Consider the following 17,328-nt stretch of genomic DNA (forward strand, 5'->3'; position numbering starts at 1 on the left):
GGCTTTTCATTCTCCCTTTTGTTCTTTCATTTTCCTGTTTCATAAATCCCAACTGGAACTGCTCTTCCTCCCTCTCTTTCAGCCAACCTCTCTCCCGTGGCATTCAGAAGCAATGGAAGGAAATCACCTCCAATGGTACTGCCAATACCCACAGGGATGTGAACCGCAGAAACAGCCATCCTTCTGTTTCCTCCCTTATGGGTGAGACACCTCTCAGCTGACTTCAGATACCTGTGGTAGGGACATCTAAACCTGAGCTCCTCACTCCACTCTCCTGGCTGAGGCCATGGAGGAAAAACAGGCACTGGAAGACACTACACACCCCACGTAAGGTAGATGCCTTAGATGATGTACCCTTCCTTACTGACTACAGATGCTTGCACTGGGTTAGAGAAAACCCACCCCAGCAGAGGTAAGACCTTTAAATAGCCTGTCCAGACCACTTCAAAAGTGCTTTAAGGCTTAAGACTCCTGTGCACAGCTAGCCAGTTAAAGACTTACCACAGGCCCACAGTGTACCTCACTGTGTATGTTAAAAATGTAATATTGATAAAAACCAAGGGCGGCATTCATCTTCTCAGCTTGAGACATCTGCTGTGCAGACTTGTATATCTGAGACAGTCATTTACACTTTCTGCATAGTTAGTAGACAGAAAAAAGACATTTCCATAGCACGATTTATCTCCTCCTAAAGTAGACGATTAAAACAAGCCAGATGAATCACCCTCTCCAAGTGCTTGTTTCTCTCCACCAGCTCTCAACAGTCTGGGGCGACAAGCGCAGAAGTAGGTGTCTCTAGTGTAGGTGTCTGAAGCTGGGTGAGATGAGTCCCACCTCTCCGCTGCTCCTGTCAGAAACAGAGAGTAAAGCCACCGCAGACAGCACTGGTAGGCTCAGAGCTGGGCACCGCTACACAAACATATTTAGCTGTCACCAATGAACTGCTTTAGCTGTTGCCAGCTAGTCAGCAAATGAGTGAAAGAAGTATGACAAAAGTGCTGGGTGCCCTTGCCAACCCTTCAGAGTGAGAAAGTGACTCTCACAGACTAAGGTCCTGCCTATTAGGGACTGAAACATGTGCCTAATATTAATGCACAACTCCGCCAGCTTTCCCCGGCTATGAAAATGCTTCAACACAAGCATATTCTTAAACAGCTCTTTAAATCAGGCTTCTGGAAAAAATTCTGAAAAAGGAAAGAATCCTCATAGGTCTCTCTGACAATTACAAATGAGCCATCCTCAAGGCATTTCCATTTTGCCATCCTCTCAAATGTTTTGTAGCTGCCTGGCCATTGCACAGAACTAGTTTGTAAAGCTTGCAAAAAAATATATGCTTATCAAAAATAGGGGAGAAGCAGCTGAGGCAAATCGTGTAAGACGGCGCAGGACCCTCAGGCGTGGTTAGAACTCTAGCAACCCGTGACGTGCAGGGGGATCGGAGCTGGACACTACCCAAGGTATAGTCTCACAACCTTGCATGCTGTGTGACTTCCACTTCACCCAATAATTACTATAGAGAAATCAGTGGGAGACAGTTAGTTCCAACACAGTTACTTACCAGTTACAAACGGACCCAAGAACGCACACGACGACTTCTGGCGGTGGTTTTCTGGACACACAATACTATTTGCCTCAGTAGCAGACTCCCAAACTCCTCAAAGTGTTTTTATGTCATTCCTGTCTACCACACTAGCTATGCATTATTTAGCTGTCCAGGCTTTTTGAGCCAAGCTGTTAAGAAACAGCTGAGGCATCATCCTGTGAAGAGAAGATGAAATGCCAAACCCACAAAGTGATTTAGATCTCTAATTGCCACTGTAGTTGTCTAAATCTGAAATGTTGATATTTATTCAGATACGTTGTTGCCCAGGCATTTTCTTCATTGTTGTTCAGGTTAAAGAGTGAGGTCTTAGGGACTCATCTGTCGCCTGGCAGATCACCTCGTAGCTAGTGCAGATTTCTCATGCCGTTGTCAATGATGACCTCTCCTTTCACATGTCATCCTGATAGCTGGTTTTAAGGAATTGTTAATATTTTATTTCAGAAGCCGGTAATCTCCACGTATCAACCTTTCCAAAGGCCTACACCTCTGCTGCACAGATCAGTAATGAGAGCACGCGCAGCCTAACTTCTGCATCAAGGGACACTCTCTCCTTCTCCAAATTAGCTTTAGCTTTGCCAAGGCTGCTTGCACCATCTGTATCCTCCTCCCAATCCCACTAGAGCTCCTCAGATGCCAAAGAATCTGTTCCTGGGCACGCCTAAGCACCATGACTCCTAAGCAGGTTTGTGCCTCTCTTTCTTACACCCTGCCAGGATTCAAAGACACATCGTTTTTTCATGGGACTCCATGGGACTCGCTTTGAGAAACCTGGTATACTGGGGGCTGATGGGGCCCATCGGTCGGAGAAGGGGAAGAGCATCTTCGGTCACAGGCTTGCCAAGCTGGTGAAGAGGGCTTTAAACTAAAGTTACCAGGGAAGGGGAACCTCAATCCATCCCACTCCTACCAGTTTGATGCCAGTGCCAGCAATAGATGCCCAGAGCCTGGAGAGGGATCACAGGTCAGCAGGAGAGCACCTGAAGAGCAGCACAAAGGAAATTCCAGCCACTCCAGCCAGTAAGTCAGCTTCATCAGGGGCTCAACTTAAATGCCTCTATGCAAACGCACATAGCATGGGGAATAAACAAGAGGACTTTGAGACGTGTGCACACTTGCAGGGCTATGATCTTATTGGAATCATGGAGACGTGGTGGGATGGCTCCTGTGACTGGGGTGTTGGAATGGAAGGATACAGGCTCTTTAGAAAGGACAGGCCAGGGAGACAAGGAGGGGGAGTCACCCTCTATGCAATGACCAGCTGGAGTGCATGGAGCTCCCAGCTGGGGCTGGATGAGGAGCTGACTAAGAGCTTATGGGTCAGTATTAAAGAGAGGGCAGGGACAGGTGACATTATAGTGGGGGTCTGCTACAGGCCACCCGACCAGGACAACCAAGTCGATAAGGCCCTCTATAGACAGACAGGAGCAGCCTCACGTTCAAAAGCCCTGGTCCTCATGAGGGACTTCAGCCACCCCGATCCCTGTTGGAAGGACAACACAGCAGGGCATAAGCAATCCGGGAGGTTCCTGGAATGTGTTGATGACGACTTCCTTCTCCAAGTGACAAAGGAGCCAACGAGGAGAGGTGCTATGCTGGACCTTGTTCTCACCAACAAGGAAAGGCTGGTGGGGAATGTGAAGCTCAAGGGCAGCTTTGGCTGCAGTGACCATGAGATGGTAGAGTTCAAGATCTTTAGGGCAGTGAGGAGGGTGCACAGCAAGCTCACTACCCTGGACTTCAGGAGAGCAGACTTTGGCCTCTTCAGGGAACTGCTTGGTAGAGTACCACGGGATAAAGCCCTGGAGGGAAGAGGGGCCCAAGAAAGCTGGTTAGTATTCAAGGATCACCTCCTCCAAGCTCAGGAGCGATGAATCCCAACAGAGAGGAAGTCAGGCAAAAACACCAGGAGGCCTGCATGGATGAACAAGGAGCTCATGGACAAACTCAAACACAAACAGGAAGCCTACAGAGGGTGGAAGCAAGGACAGGTAGCCTGGGAGGAATACAGAGAAACTGTCCGAGAAGCCAAAGGTCAGGTTAGGAAAGCTAAAGCCCTGATACAATTAAATCTGGCCAGGGACATCAAGGGCAACAAGAAAAGCTTCTATAAGTACGTCGGTGATAAAAGGAAGACTAGGGAACACGTGGGCCCTCTCTGGAAGGAAACAGGAGACCTGGTTACCCATGATATGGAGAAGGCTGAGGTACTCAATGACTTTTTTGCCTCAGTCTTCACTGGCAAGTGCTCTAGCCACACTGTCCACATCACAGAAGGCAAAGGCAGGGACTGGGAGAATTAAGAACCACCCACTGTAGCAGAAGATCAGGCTCAAGACCATCTAAGGAAGCTGAAGGTGCACAAGTCCATGGGACCTGATGAGATACATCCATGGGTCCTGAGGGAACTGGCGGATGAAGTGGATAAGCCACTATCCATCATATTTGAGAAGTCATGGCAGTCCAGGGAAGTTCCCACTGACTGGAAAAGAGGAAACATAACCCCCATTTCTAAAAAGGGAAAAAAGGAAGACCTGAGGAACTACAGGCCAGTCAGTCTCAACTCTGTGCCCAGCAAGATCATGGAGCAGATCCTCCTGGAAACTGCTGAGGCACATGGAAAATAAGGAGGTCATTGGTGACAGCCAACATGGCTTCACTAAGGGCAAATCATATCTGACAAATTTGGTGGCCTTCTACAATGGGGTTACAGCATTGGTGAATAAGGGAAGAGCAACTGACGTCATCTACCTGGACTTGGGCAAAGCATCTGACACTGTCCCGCACAACATCCTCGTCTCTAAATTGGAGAGCCATGGACTTGACAGATGGACAACTTGGTGGATAAGGAATTGGCTGGATGATCGCACTCAAAGAGTTGCAGTCAACGGCTCAATATCCAAGTGGAGAGCAGGGATGAGTGGCATTCCTATGGGGTCAGTATTGGGACTGGCACTGTTTCACATCTTTGTCCACAACACGGCCAGTGGGATTGAGCGCACCCTCAGCAAGTGTGCCGAGGACACCAAGCTGTGTGGTGCGGTCGACACGCTGGAGGGAAGGGATGTCATCCAGAGGGACCTTGACAGCCTTGAGAGGTGGGCCCGTGCCAACATCATGAAGTGCAACGAGGCCACGTGCAAGGTTCTGCACATGGGTCGGGGCAATCCCAAGCACAAATACAGACTGGGTGATGAGTGAAATAAGAGCAGCCCTGCCGAGAAGGACTTGGGGGTATTAGTGGATGAAAATCTGAGTATGATCCAGCAATGTGTACTCACAGCCCAGAAAGCCAATTGCATCCTGGGCTGCATCAAAAGAATTGTGACCAGCAGGTGGAGGGAGGGGATTCTGTCCCTCTGCTCCGCGCTGGTGAGACCCCACCTGCAGTACTGCGTTCAGCTCTGGGGTCCTCAGCACAGGAAAGACATGGACCTGTTGGAGCGAGTCCAGAGGACGGCCACAAAGATGATCAGAGGGATGGAGCACCTCCCCTATGGGGACAGGCTGAGAGAGTTGAGGTTGTTCAGCCTGGAGAAGAGAAGGCTCCAGGGAGACCACATAGCTGCCTTCCAGTACCTAAAAGGGGTCACCAAGAAAGCCAGAGAGGAACTTTTTACAAGGGTGTGTAGTGATGGGAGAAGGGGTAATGGCTTTAAACTGAAAGAGGTTAGATTCAGATTAGATGTAAGGAAGAAATTGTTCCCTGTGGGGGTGGTGAGGCACTGGGACAGGTTGCCCAGAGAAGCTGTGGATGCTCCATCCCTGGCAGTGTTCAAGGCCAGGTTGGATGGGGCTTTGAGAAGCCTGGTCTAGTGGAAGGTGTCCCTGCCCGTGGCAGGGGGGTTGGAACTAGATGATCTTTAAGGTCCCTTCCAACCCAAACCATTCTGTGGTTCTATGATTTGAGAGTTTCTATCTCTCATTTTGAAGAGTCATCTCCAAGAAATATTTCCATTCAGTATCTGAAGTAGTAACTGAAACAAGGCCTAGAGCCTCACTTCTTCTCCTCTGGGCAACCTCCTCACTTCATGCTTTCCCAATAAATAAGGATGTTTTCCATTCTGAGCAGACCAGGTTTGCTGATATCTGGGTTCCCCTGGCCTTGGAGGGCCTGTGGATTAGGGCACCCTCTTGGGCAGACGGGATCCCTGCTCCTTCAAGCACAGGGTTTGGAAGGCCACTCTACACACTGAGCTCCTGAAGAGGAGCACACACTCCACCTCCACTTTTTGAAGGAAAGGGTTTAGCCACTTAGCTGCCAACTCAGCGCTGAAACTGGCTGGTAAGTGCTAGAGAGAGTGAGCAATAGTGAGGAACGGGCACCTTAGTATGGCGTAAAGCACAGGTCTCTGCTCGGCGTTACCTACCGGGCAAGCTAGATGATTCCTCCTGCAGCCTCACTGGTGTCCTCTGATGGGGGTCAACAGGCACACTGATAGAGGAGATGCAGTTTCCTTTTCTAGGTTTTTAAGAGGCTTTGGACAAAATCCCACTCCAAAGGGCCTTACAGAAAACAAGCAGCCAGGGAAGGCGCTGGGATGGATAAAAGGCTCAGCACAAGACAGGAAACCAGTGAGGAGTAAATACAGCAGTGGGGAAGTAGCTGAAGTTCTGCAGAGGTCTGCTGTGGGACCTGCCCTCTTCACCATAACCGTAGGTAACCTGACCAAGAGGGCAAGCCGTGAGGTGACAAAGTTTCCTAACGACATGAAGTTAGGCAGGTCGGCAAGGGTAAGGGCCAGCTGCGAGGGATGACGGGCTACGTGACTGGGTCATAAATCGGCAGATGGAGAAGCGTGCTGATAAAAGAGGTGCAGGTGGGAGTAAACAGCCCACATGCTGCACACTCAGCGATGGGTTCTGGCCATTGCCACCAGGGATCCCGAGCTCTTCACAGGATGCTCCACAAAAAGGGCAACTCAGTGTTCAGGAGCAGCCAAAAAAGCAAAACAACTGCCAAAATTTACTAGGAACAAAGCAGAAAACAGAGAAAAAAGTTGTTTCCTACAGCGGGGGAAACTGCAGCTGTCAGCACACCCACACTGCGAGAGATGTATCTCAGGCTAGAAAATACACCTTCCTGATCAATTCCACCGAGCTGGAGACAGGACCAGACGGACCTTTGGTCGGGCCCCATATGGCGACTCTGTGTGTGATTTTTGAGGAAATTGCTCTTGGGTTCCTACGGGGAAGCTGTGAGTCCCCATGGGCAGCTGGTGGGTGGGACTGCAACACTTAGTGTTGCAATGACTCTGGGTTTGTGCACATTTCCCCAACTTTCCAACCATGGTCAGTGCTGAAGGTCTAACAGACCAGTATTGTATTTTTTGATGAATATCAATTAATGTATCATAATGGAAAAATGACAAAACCCCATAAACCTTTATGAAATCAGTTTTTAAATGAGAATATTTGGGCAAAATGGCATTGCACATATGGATTTTTAGACACTATTTGGGAAACCGTAAAAGTTTAAAGCACTTTCTTTAAATACTTTGCTTTTACAGTAACAGATAAAAATAATTTTACTTAATTTCATCATGGAATGGCATGACTAAATTAAGAATAAATCAATACAGCAGATAGTTTTAAAATGCACAGAGGTTATTTTAAAGAACAAAACCAGGGTATTAATCTATTAGGTCAGAAGGTCTGAATTTGCTTGAGGCTACAGAATAAGGGATATAGGCATCTGGAAATGGGGAAAACTGCATGAACACAGACTCAAAGCAAGAAAAATGCATTCTGAGTTCAGGCCCTCTTTTGCTATTGGCATTCATAATATAAATTAACTAATTACACAAAGTAAACTGTTAGGATAATCTATGCAGGATATTCAAACTTATCTGATCATCTCACCTTAATTTCAGCAGGGTGGGAAATAGGTGTCTTGGCTCACTGGCCATCAGGAAGATTCTCCTGTCCTCTTGTCTGTGGAAATCTGTCCCATATCACTGATACCACCAGATCATCCATATATCTTAACTTGTACCAAATAGGCATAAGTTTCTTGTAACAGCTACTCCCAAATCCTAAAGTGTTACTCACAGACAGAGTGTTTTCTATCACTAACGGTTATCATATATTAATTCCTGTTTTATCCTGTGCTAAATATTATACCTTATCTTACTAAGAGCTGGAATTAAATAATCTGCACCTATTTGCTGAAGATGTGCTAAACTCTCCTCCTTAGCATACATATGCCTTTAGTTCTCTGTCAAATACTCCAGCAAGGCTTCCTGCAATATATATATTATAATTCCTGTTAGTGATACAGAGGGAGCTGAAAAATTATCAACTCCATACTGCAGCAATTTGGACTTTAATCCATTTAGTTTATCTTCAGAGGCAACTTCTTAGAAATAATACTAAAAGTGCTGCATTTGAATGGCCCACATTAAAATATGATATTCCACTTTGAATTTTGTGGGGTGAGGAGTTCCCTGAAATACTGTCCTTTTCATTATTAATCAGAATTCATGACTAAAGTCCAGAGTGAGAATGGAAGATTCTGCTTGATTATTACAGTATCAGCATTGTGGTGCTGGAAAGTAACAGCCATAAAAGCATGTAAAGAATAATCTTGATTATGAGATACGTATTCTTGATAGTATAGGAAAAGAGAATTTTTTTCTTTTCATTATTCTGCATTCCCTTCTTGAATAAAAATTGGACTGCAGCTTACAGTGAGTTACCTGGTGAGGTCACTGGGAGTTTCGCCATTTACTTTGAGGAGACCAGCACCGCTGTGGAAGCAGAACTTCCAGTAGAACAAAAATAAGCTATGACCAAAATTGTATTCTGGGCAAATTTTGATCAGAGTCTGTGCAAATTTCACCTCGAACAAAGGTTTGAGAGATGATTGTCTGTGCTGGTGGAAAAAAAAAGACTGGATTCTCTGCAAGAAACTGCTGTATTAATTAGCCAGGCGTTTGAGTGCCACAAGCCTTTCCTAAGTAATAGTCTTATCTCCAACGGAATTCAGCTACTTGTGCTAATATAAATAGCACATTTATATCAGTACATATATACCAGTATTTATATTAAGAGGTAAGTAAATTCATGCTAACTGTGTGGGCTATGCTGGCTGTTTTTTATCAAAAACAAGACTATGTTCTTTCTCCCTTATGGAACTTTCAAAAATTCAGAGCTGCTTGGCCTTCAAGTAAACACAGTTTTAGACAGAAGATTTTGCTATAGCCCATTGGGTTGTTGCATACTGAATTGTAACTCCAATTGATTGTTCTCTTAGAAGCTAAAGGGTTAACATGCTATTGAACCTCAAGCACAATGGGGTTTTTTAGGTCCTAAGTTCAGAACAAGATAGTTGGAGCACCTGTTCTCTGTCAACCAATAACCAGATATTAGTGTGGACTTGATGTGGACTTGAGCATGCTCACGGTGCTGGAGTGACGCACATATATTCAGAGAAGTCCCCACGTGATTTGCTGCTCAAAGACCTACGAGAAGAAAGAAGAGAATGCCTCCTCACCTCTCACCAGCAAGCTCAGCAAAAGCTGGGTGTCCTTTGATAACAAAGCTAGGTCTAGCTTTGTTATCAGAGCTTGTTGGCACCAAGGCCCTCAGTATAACTCCGAGCAAAAATACGTTACATGCAAAAATTGTAGTTTCTATTTTCTCTCTGATACTTGCCTCTTCCTCTTTTCAGCGAGAAAGGCTTTTGCAACCCACTATTCCTCACTTGTTTCAGTCAGCTACAGAAGACAGACTCATGCCTTTTTCAGCCATAAATACAATACTATCCTTACTGAGACTTGCACGAGGGAATTCGAGCTGAGTGTGGAAAAGGCATTTCTAGAACATACTTCCTCACTTCTGTATTTTCCATGGCTGAATTACAAGGCTTAGGGGGCTTATGGTTTTTCAGGGTTTTTTTGAGTTTTGGGGTTTCTTTGAGGAGGTTTTTGGCCAGAAATAGCGATACTGAGCAAAATGTACACCTATTACTTCAAGAACAGTCAACATATAACTTTTGTATAACCAAATTCATGCCTTGAGTAGGACTCACAAAATTTCCAGGCTAGGTACCCCTGCATTATGCCTAGGTAGAGTGGATCCAAGTTCCTGGAACTGGGCAGTTAACATCGGAGGTGGTACCTGGCTTCTCCAATACGTGGTGCTTACACGTTTGGTGGGCAGCTCTGCCTAAAAGCAAGGCGTCTCTGCATTGCTAAAAACACCTTGTTTCCTGTGGCCTTTGATGTTATGCTGCAGTGGCTGTCAGCAAAACTCAGTGAAGACGACAAAGTAAATCTACTTTTTTATTGGCTAAATTCCTGCTTCCGCAGGATGCTATCCAGGTCTGCAGTGGCATCCCACAGTTTATAATTAACAAAGATTAACTGGGCTGTGGACTAAAGGTTGGTGATAGTACTCCAGCCAAGTGGAGGGAGCCGCTTGGTATATAAGTGAATGTGCTGTGCCCAGTATAATGTGCTAGGAAAGCTACCACATAAATAATGCTATATATGAGGCTTATAACTGGGAAATTGCTGGGAAATACATGTTGAGCTATCACAGCCTTTTATGTTGAACCACTAGCCTTTTCTGAACTCTGGCTCTTATACTGAACTGCTTCTATGCTACAAATCCTACTGTTTACAACTGTCAGCCATTAGGAAAGAGGGGCAAAATTTCTTTTACAAGAATTATAAAATGAAAATAGGAGACAATGAATGACGTATTCTGGTGACATAATATTTATTTTTTACTAGTTCTTGTTCCAACTTCTCATGGGAGAAATCTATAATTAAATAGATGGATTAGTAATCTGCTTAGTTTTTGAGAGCAAATGCCTAAATTGATTCAAGATGATTAGAAAACGCACCTTGCTTCATTTAGGGGATAAGTGGGTGAAATATAATGGCCTGTGATCTACAGAAGGTCTGAGAAGATGATCCAATGGTTGCTGTTATTCTTAAGTTCTGTCACTGTAAATGAAACTATTGTTTGTCCATAGTGTGTACATATCAGCTCATTTCAGCCACTAAAGTAAGTCAGCTTGGATAAATCTTTAATAACTTCTCTTTCTGCTTCGTGATGCATTAAAGCTCCTGCTCTGGCATTAGTTTAGTAACATCAAAATGGTCTCATTTCATTTTTCTATCATTTGGGGAGGGGACACATAGTGCAGAAGTAATGAGTCACCTCTAAACCTATAGCTTATGAGCTTGCACAGGCGAGATGGTATACAAAATAACCAGTGGGACACGACCAAAGATGAGCTGGCAGGAATCCCCAGTGAGTAAGCCTAGCACAGCTAAGAGCGGCTCGTTTTGAGGCTGTTTAAAGCCTAAGAAAGCATGATGCCGTTTGGGAAGGGAGCCAGGTGTTATGCAACAAGAAACTCCTCACGCCTTTGGAACAAGCTCTTGGATATCTGCTCAAATACGCTGTTGTGTTAGCTGAAAATACTGCAAGGAATAGGAAAATTGGGCAAAAGTTGCCCTGGGGCAAAGCCAGAGTGTAATTACCGCCTATGTGCACTTAACACTCAGTACCCATAGTAAACATGGAAGAGGGTACTGCTTTTCCATCAGGGGACTAAGTCACATATTGACTTTGCCCTGTAACAACAGAGCGCATGCTGGCAGGTACCATGGAGAAGCAGACACACAGAAAATTTACACCCCCATTCATTCCTGTAGCTGCACGCAAACTTGTTACCGTTACCTTCACCCCTAGATCATTCACTCCATCCCAGGTCCGGTCAGGAGCAAGCAAAAGCTGCTGCCACAACTATGGAGCGAGCACAAAGTGGGTTTGACGGTCTCTGCCCCGATTGTGAACGTTCACGCTGAAGACTGTCTTCTGTGCAGAAAGACAGCCTGACCAAAAGTGAACATTTTGCAAGTTAATTACTCCACGCAGAAGCCAGCACGCATTCCTCCCGAAGGCCTCCTCAGTGGGGAAGCACACACAAACCCAAAAATCCCTGGCTGAGCCACCAAACTGCCGGCCCCTCCTGCTCTCCAGCTACTTCTGTTTTCCAGAATGCATGAGCGCTGCATATTTCTGTAATGTACAGCTCTCATCTAAAAAAGACCAGTAGGCACAATTCTTGCTTCTACAGATGCTGACTCCTGGGTGAGATTTTCACAGAGTCCGCCCTAGTGCTCAAAGTACAAACAAGCATTGCCCGACTACCAAAACCTGTAGATGCCACCAGCAGAACACTGCTACTAGTTACACAGTATTTATCCAAGATATATTTATGCAGCATTTGAGCTTATTTCCCCAAAAGGAAGTTTTAGTAGGAACCTGAAGTCACTGATTTCAGTAAGAGAAGTCTTCTCCCACCCCTACTGAATCCATTCGTGGCAGTACCCTCCCATGGCCAGAAAACATGTGTGGGAAGTTTGGGGGATCCATTCCTATCTACTGTAGGTCTTTTCTTGCCTAATCTGTGAAAAGATGTGCTGCTTGTTTGTTTTGAGACGAGTTGCTTCATTCTGCAGCTTCTCGGCTGCTCCATCTGCAAAATGAGGATAATAAGAACCTCATCTCTTAAGGAAGCAGACTGCCACTCATGCAAGTTTTTGCTGTGCTTGGGATCTTCCGTTTGTGCTTGCTAAAGAAGTGAAAACGATTTATTATTAAAGTGATTACAGTGTTGATATGCTTGTGATGAATTCCCTGCAGGCATGCAAATATATTAAAGGCCAAATTCATTTCTCATTTGTACTTGTACAAATTCCCTGCAACTCCAGTAATGCAGACAAGGCTACTCCTACATGCTGAGCATGTGGCAGAATCTGGTTCCACAGCAACTCAGTTTAGACATTTATGTGTAATAATTGAAAGCAGAGAGGTATCACTTGCCTTATAAGCAACTCTGAATATCACCAGTCACTCTTCCCAACAGAACAGTGCAGAGGAAATGTGCTGTATGGGGAGGCTGCAATACCATTTCCTCGGTGCTGGAAGCCTGGGAATAAGTAGCTCTAAGTAAGGGCTAATTAAGTGGAGGATGGGTTTTCTCTGGCAAGGTGATTGTCCTGCAGCTCCTCACGAAAGCTGATGTTACCTATTTCTGGAAGATCCCAAGATGCAGAGCAGGGATGAAAATATTTCTCTCCCCAAGGAAGGGAAGTCACTTCCTCAAAGTACACTGTGCTTTCATGTACAAATAGGGTGAAACTAGTAAACTGGCTGGTGTGAGAGGAATGGCCACTGTGGTATGGATGGAAACTGGTGAGAAAAACAACAACAGAAAGATGAACAAGCACAAATCAGGCACCAAGCCTACATCTCTCAAAATACGTGTGCAATGGTACCAGGCACAGAAAACACACGGTACGGTTACTGCCACCCTGAATGATGCATGTAGATACAGTTGTCTTGAAAAGTGCTGGTATAGCAGGCTCAGAGCATACTGATGATTCAATCTCTGAAATAATTCGAAATGGCAGTCACGCTCCTGAAGGCGCACAAAGTCCTTATCTCCCTTTTAAAGCAAAGAAGCTACTGCACCGACAGGAAAATAGAGGGAATGCTGGAAGGCTTTACAGCAATGCATATCAATGAAAGGCTCCTCTTGGCTAACTATCCTAGAGTGAAACATATTCCTAGTGATTCTGCCAAAGATCCTTGAAATGCTTTGATGGTGGTTGACAGGGAAGAAAATAATCATAACTACAAAGCAGAGGAAAGTTTTTGCTGTCTTGCTCTTGCAGCGTTGGCTACACCTTTACAAGGGACCTGGGCTACCAGAGAACTTTAAGCAAGCAAATCTTTGCCAGACGTAAGGCAGCTGGACCAAGGGAAGCAAGCAGTCCACAACAGTAAGCCCACTGCCTCACTTTATTTTTGCCTATAACTACATCTTGGCTTCTTCATATAGCTCTAAACACCAGCTGGCAAAATTAGTGAATATTAGTCTGAAAGGAAGTGTTGTCGATTGATCTGGAAAAAGCAGCTCTCAAAGAAAGCCAGTCTGTTTCATTAAAAGGAAGCAATCAGCAAAGGAAACTCTCACCTGCCTCTGTACAACCTCTGGGCCCTATCATACACCATCAGGGCAATTTAGATTTTGCCACTGATGATAGAGGAAAAAAGAATCTGAAGTAAAGAAGGAAAAGTCCAACTAGGTCAACAAAGTCCCTGATGGGTGGCAATAGGGTATCTTGAGAGCTGGTATGCAGAGCAGACATGGAAATGCTTGAAAGGATTCAATTTTACAGCACAGGGAAAGATTGCGCTGCTTCTGTTTCTATATAAGGTAGGTAATAAACTGTATCTGAACTGGTAGAAGAGGAATGAGATGACCCACATTTCAAAGCTGGAACCTGGTGGGTTATTATTATTTATGACTCATAAAGCATGTGCAGTGCACCAAAAGAAAGGGAGACGTGCTCCCTGCCCAGAGGAGCCTTCAATGCGAACTTTGAGAGAAACATTCCGCCGTACACGGGGCTAACTCTAAGGGCTTTTAAAAATTCTAATTACAGTGTAATGAAGATCAGGCCTGCTCTTCTTTTGGTCAGAAAACTGAGATCCTTTCTCCTATCTCTACAGCAGGTGGTTTTTATGTTGGGTGAATGCAACAGCTGTATTCTCCATAAACTGAAATAACGACATTCAGGTACTGCTGATTTTCCACTTTTACTTGCTGATTTTAGTTCCATTCCCCCTCTTGGCCATGTCTGCATTTTCTCACTTTCTCCTCCACAGAGCTAGTGCTACCATTTTTTTCTTTTCCTTTCTTTGTTCCTCAGTTTTCCAAGTATTACTTTTTTTTCTTCTTCATGACCTTTCTATGGAGTCTCACATTCGTATTTTACCTCTTACTGTTCAGTCATTCCCTTTTCCAGTTTTCTTCCTCTTTGCCTCATCTTGCTCAACCCTTTCTGCCTTTCCACCCTCCATGGCTCTCAGCCAACCTTCTTCCTCTCGGCAACCCCATTCTCTCAACCAACGACCACATCCTCCAGTGGATCCCCCAAACCAGTGGCTTCCCCTTTGCCCTTCCTTCAGGAACTTGAGCTCCGTATCCAACCTTCAGACGGGCTCCTCTTCCTGACCCGCACCCTCCTCCCGCCTCCGCATCACCGCCCTCCCTCTAACCTGCGTTGCCTCTCTAGGACATGGCCTACAGGTTTCCACCCAAAATCGCAGCTCCTCGCCCCAGACCTCCGCGCTAGCTACGCCCAGAGCTTCAGAGCTCTCTGGAAAACCCTCCTGAGCACATCGCTGCCCTTTTCGAGGTCCCTAGCCGTGATCCCTGAAAGTCTCCAAAGGTCCCTGAAAGTCTGCCAACCCCCCGCTGCTGTCGGGCTCCTAACGTCCCTCCCGACCACCGCTACCGTACAGCTGGGTTAACAACTAGAGCAGAGGGACGGATGGTTGGGACGCAGGGCTGTGTTCCTACCGTCGGGGGTCAAATCTGGCCAGCACCCTCCCCTCCCTTCTGCCGGGGGTCCCACCCGGCAGGTACTTAGCCCTTAGGGGCTTTGGGGGACGCTCCGGGGGTTCCGAGGGGAGCTCTAGGAGAGGAGCTCTGCCTCTGGAGCGTGGGGAGAGGAAAAGAACCGGGGCAGCGGAGGGCGCCGGCGATGCCCGGCGGCGGGGGAGCTGCGCGACCCGTGGGCGGGCGGCGGGGGTCCCCGCCGCCCGCCCACGGGTCGCGCAGCTCCCCCGCCGCCGGGCATCACCCCGTGGCGGTCCCCGAGATGCCTCCCCCCCCCATAACTCCCGTTCGCAGCGTCGTCGTTTACCTTCCACTTTGGTGAGGGTGAGGACGGGGCTGTTGCAAGCGCTGAGGGGGGCCACCCTGGCCGAATGCTTCTTCATGGCGAACCCGTCGCCCGGCGGCAGCTCCCCCGCCGCCCCGTGCCTACATCCTGGCGTGGCTGGAGCCCCCCCCCCCCCCCCCCTTACCTCGGCGGCGCTCCCCCCGCTACGGCTCCCGGCCCGCCGCCCTCTGCCGCAGCACCGGGCGGCGGCGGCGGCGGGGGCTGGGGCTCGCCCGCCCGCTCGGGGCTGCTGCAAACCCGACGTCACCGGCACGACTCCCCCCCCCCCCGCCCCCAGGGCTCCCGGGGCCGCCCCCCGGGTCGGAGGAGGCGGAGAAGGGCGGGTTGGCGCCCGGACGCCGCGGCGATGGGCGCTACCGACCCCCCCCCCCCCCCCCGGGGCGGTCCGGTCTCGGAGCCCGCTCCGGGGCCGTGGGCGCCTTTCCCGGGCAGCGCTCCGGTAAAGCGCGCAGGGAAGCCGGCCCGTAATGCGGCTGCGGACACCGTTCCCGCTCCCCGTTGGTGGGCCAGGGCTTCCCGGAGCCAGTCGGGATCCCGGAGCCAGCCGGGCTCCCGGCCCCGGCGATTTCTGCTGGCGCTGGGCTACCGCCCCGCAGGGAAAGGGCTCCCGGCTTTGCGTGCTCTGCTTAGTTCCCCGCTGGCTGTCTTACGGGGGGGGGGGGGGGCAATTTACGCTCTCCAAACCGTTTTGGTTTGGTTTGGTTTGTTTTTTTTCTGCGCCCGCATTGTATCCCTCCTTTATTCTCCTTCAGGTCCAGTGTTCTGCGTCAGTTTTCATCCGTGCCTTTAGTAATTTCTACCATCCCTTCCACAGCCTTTCTGTTCCTGCTGTGTCCTTTCTAAGAGGGAGATCAAAATTAGACGCAGCCGTCAAGATGAGGATACACCATTGATTTATCAATAATATTCCAATACTTGCAGTGGCATACTCTACAGCTTTCTTAACACAGCTTACCAACTTCTTTTCAAGGTATGAAACAAAATACCCTCCATACCTCCAGACAAGTTAGATAAAATAGGGTATTTCACAACTGGATGCTGCTCGTATGTAGCAACTTTTTATGGTGGTTCCTCCCCCCCCAATAATGTTAAGACCCCCCAGTCATGACATACCAACAACGTGCGGTAGATTTACCCTTCTGTCGATATGCAAAAGCCTAACCGGTATTAATTAACACGACTTAATGCAAGTGGATCCAGGAGAGAACAGGTTCTAATGAATGAATACGAAACACGTAAAAAAGATTGTATTGCTGTAAGCAAAGAATCAGCTTTCACAAGATGCTGGGCACGGTGAGCTCAGCGCCCTTTACTGCTACTGATTTCTTCTGTGGATAAGAAAATACCGAGTATGTTTACCAGGTTCCAATGCGAGCTGCGTCAGCAGACAAAGACGCAAATACTCAATGTTTCTTAAGATTTGGTCAAATTAAAATGAGCGTACTTTGCAAACAAGACCGGGCAGCCATCAGTACTCCACAAACATTCCAAAGTATCTGTTAATTATATAAATGCTAGCTGTTGAAAAGCAGCCCCAACAGACTGTTTAGCAACCCGTGGGAAAATACCACCTTACTTGTGCTGGCCAAACAGCTCTTTATATTTAAGAGGCGAGCTCTCTTGGTGGGTCAGATCCGGACTATTAGTTTGCAAAGGTCTCATCTGGTGATCCGCAGTCTGATGAAGCTCAGGGGTGGTCTGCATTTCCTATGCCTCCTGTGTGTCAGCCTTTGGGACGAGCTTTATAAAAGAAATCATTAGGCTTCTTTCAAAGTGATCCTTCTGGAGAGTATATTCATGTGCTCAGTGCTAAGATCACAAAAGCTCGCCTTGGTCAAATGAAAAAAACCCTGACTTTCATGGTTATTTCCAGGCCTTCTGAGTAGAATTATCTGATCCATTCAGATTCCTGTCATGTTACAGATGATAGGCATGTTGGGAACTGTGGGT

General features: G+C 47.2%; 1 protein-coding gene across 2 annotated transcripts in view; it reads right to left on the reverse strand.

The window, feature by feature from the left end:
• SLC35F3 (solute carrier family 35 member F3) overlaps positions 1–17,328 on the reverse strand; it is a 187,847-nt gene that overhangs the window by 56,031 nt on the left and 114,488 nt on the right. Inside the window, exon 1 of one of the 2 annotated variants that reach the window (XM_049830558.1) lies at positions 15,340–15,425. The exons of the other annotated variant lie outside the window; for it this stretch is intronic. Coding sequence (XP_049686515.1) covers positions 15,340–15,415 — 76 coding nt within the window. The 5' untranslated portion in view covers positions 15,416–15,425. Of the gene's footprint in view, positions 1–15,339; positions 15,426–17,328 lie in introns of those variants that run through there. 2 annotated transcript variants of the gene reach the window in all.

Source organism: Accipiter gentilis, chromosome 28 (genome assembly GCF_929443795.1).
Source record: "Accipiter gentilis chromosome 28, bAccGen1.1, whole genome shotgun sequence".
NCBI classification, from domain to species: domain Eukaryota; kingdom Metazoa; phylum Chordata; class Aves; order Accipitriformes; family Accipitridae; genus Astur; species Astur gentilis.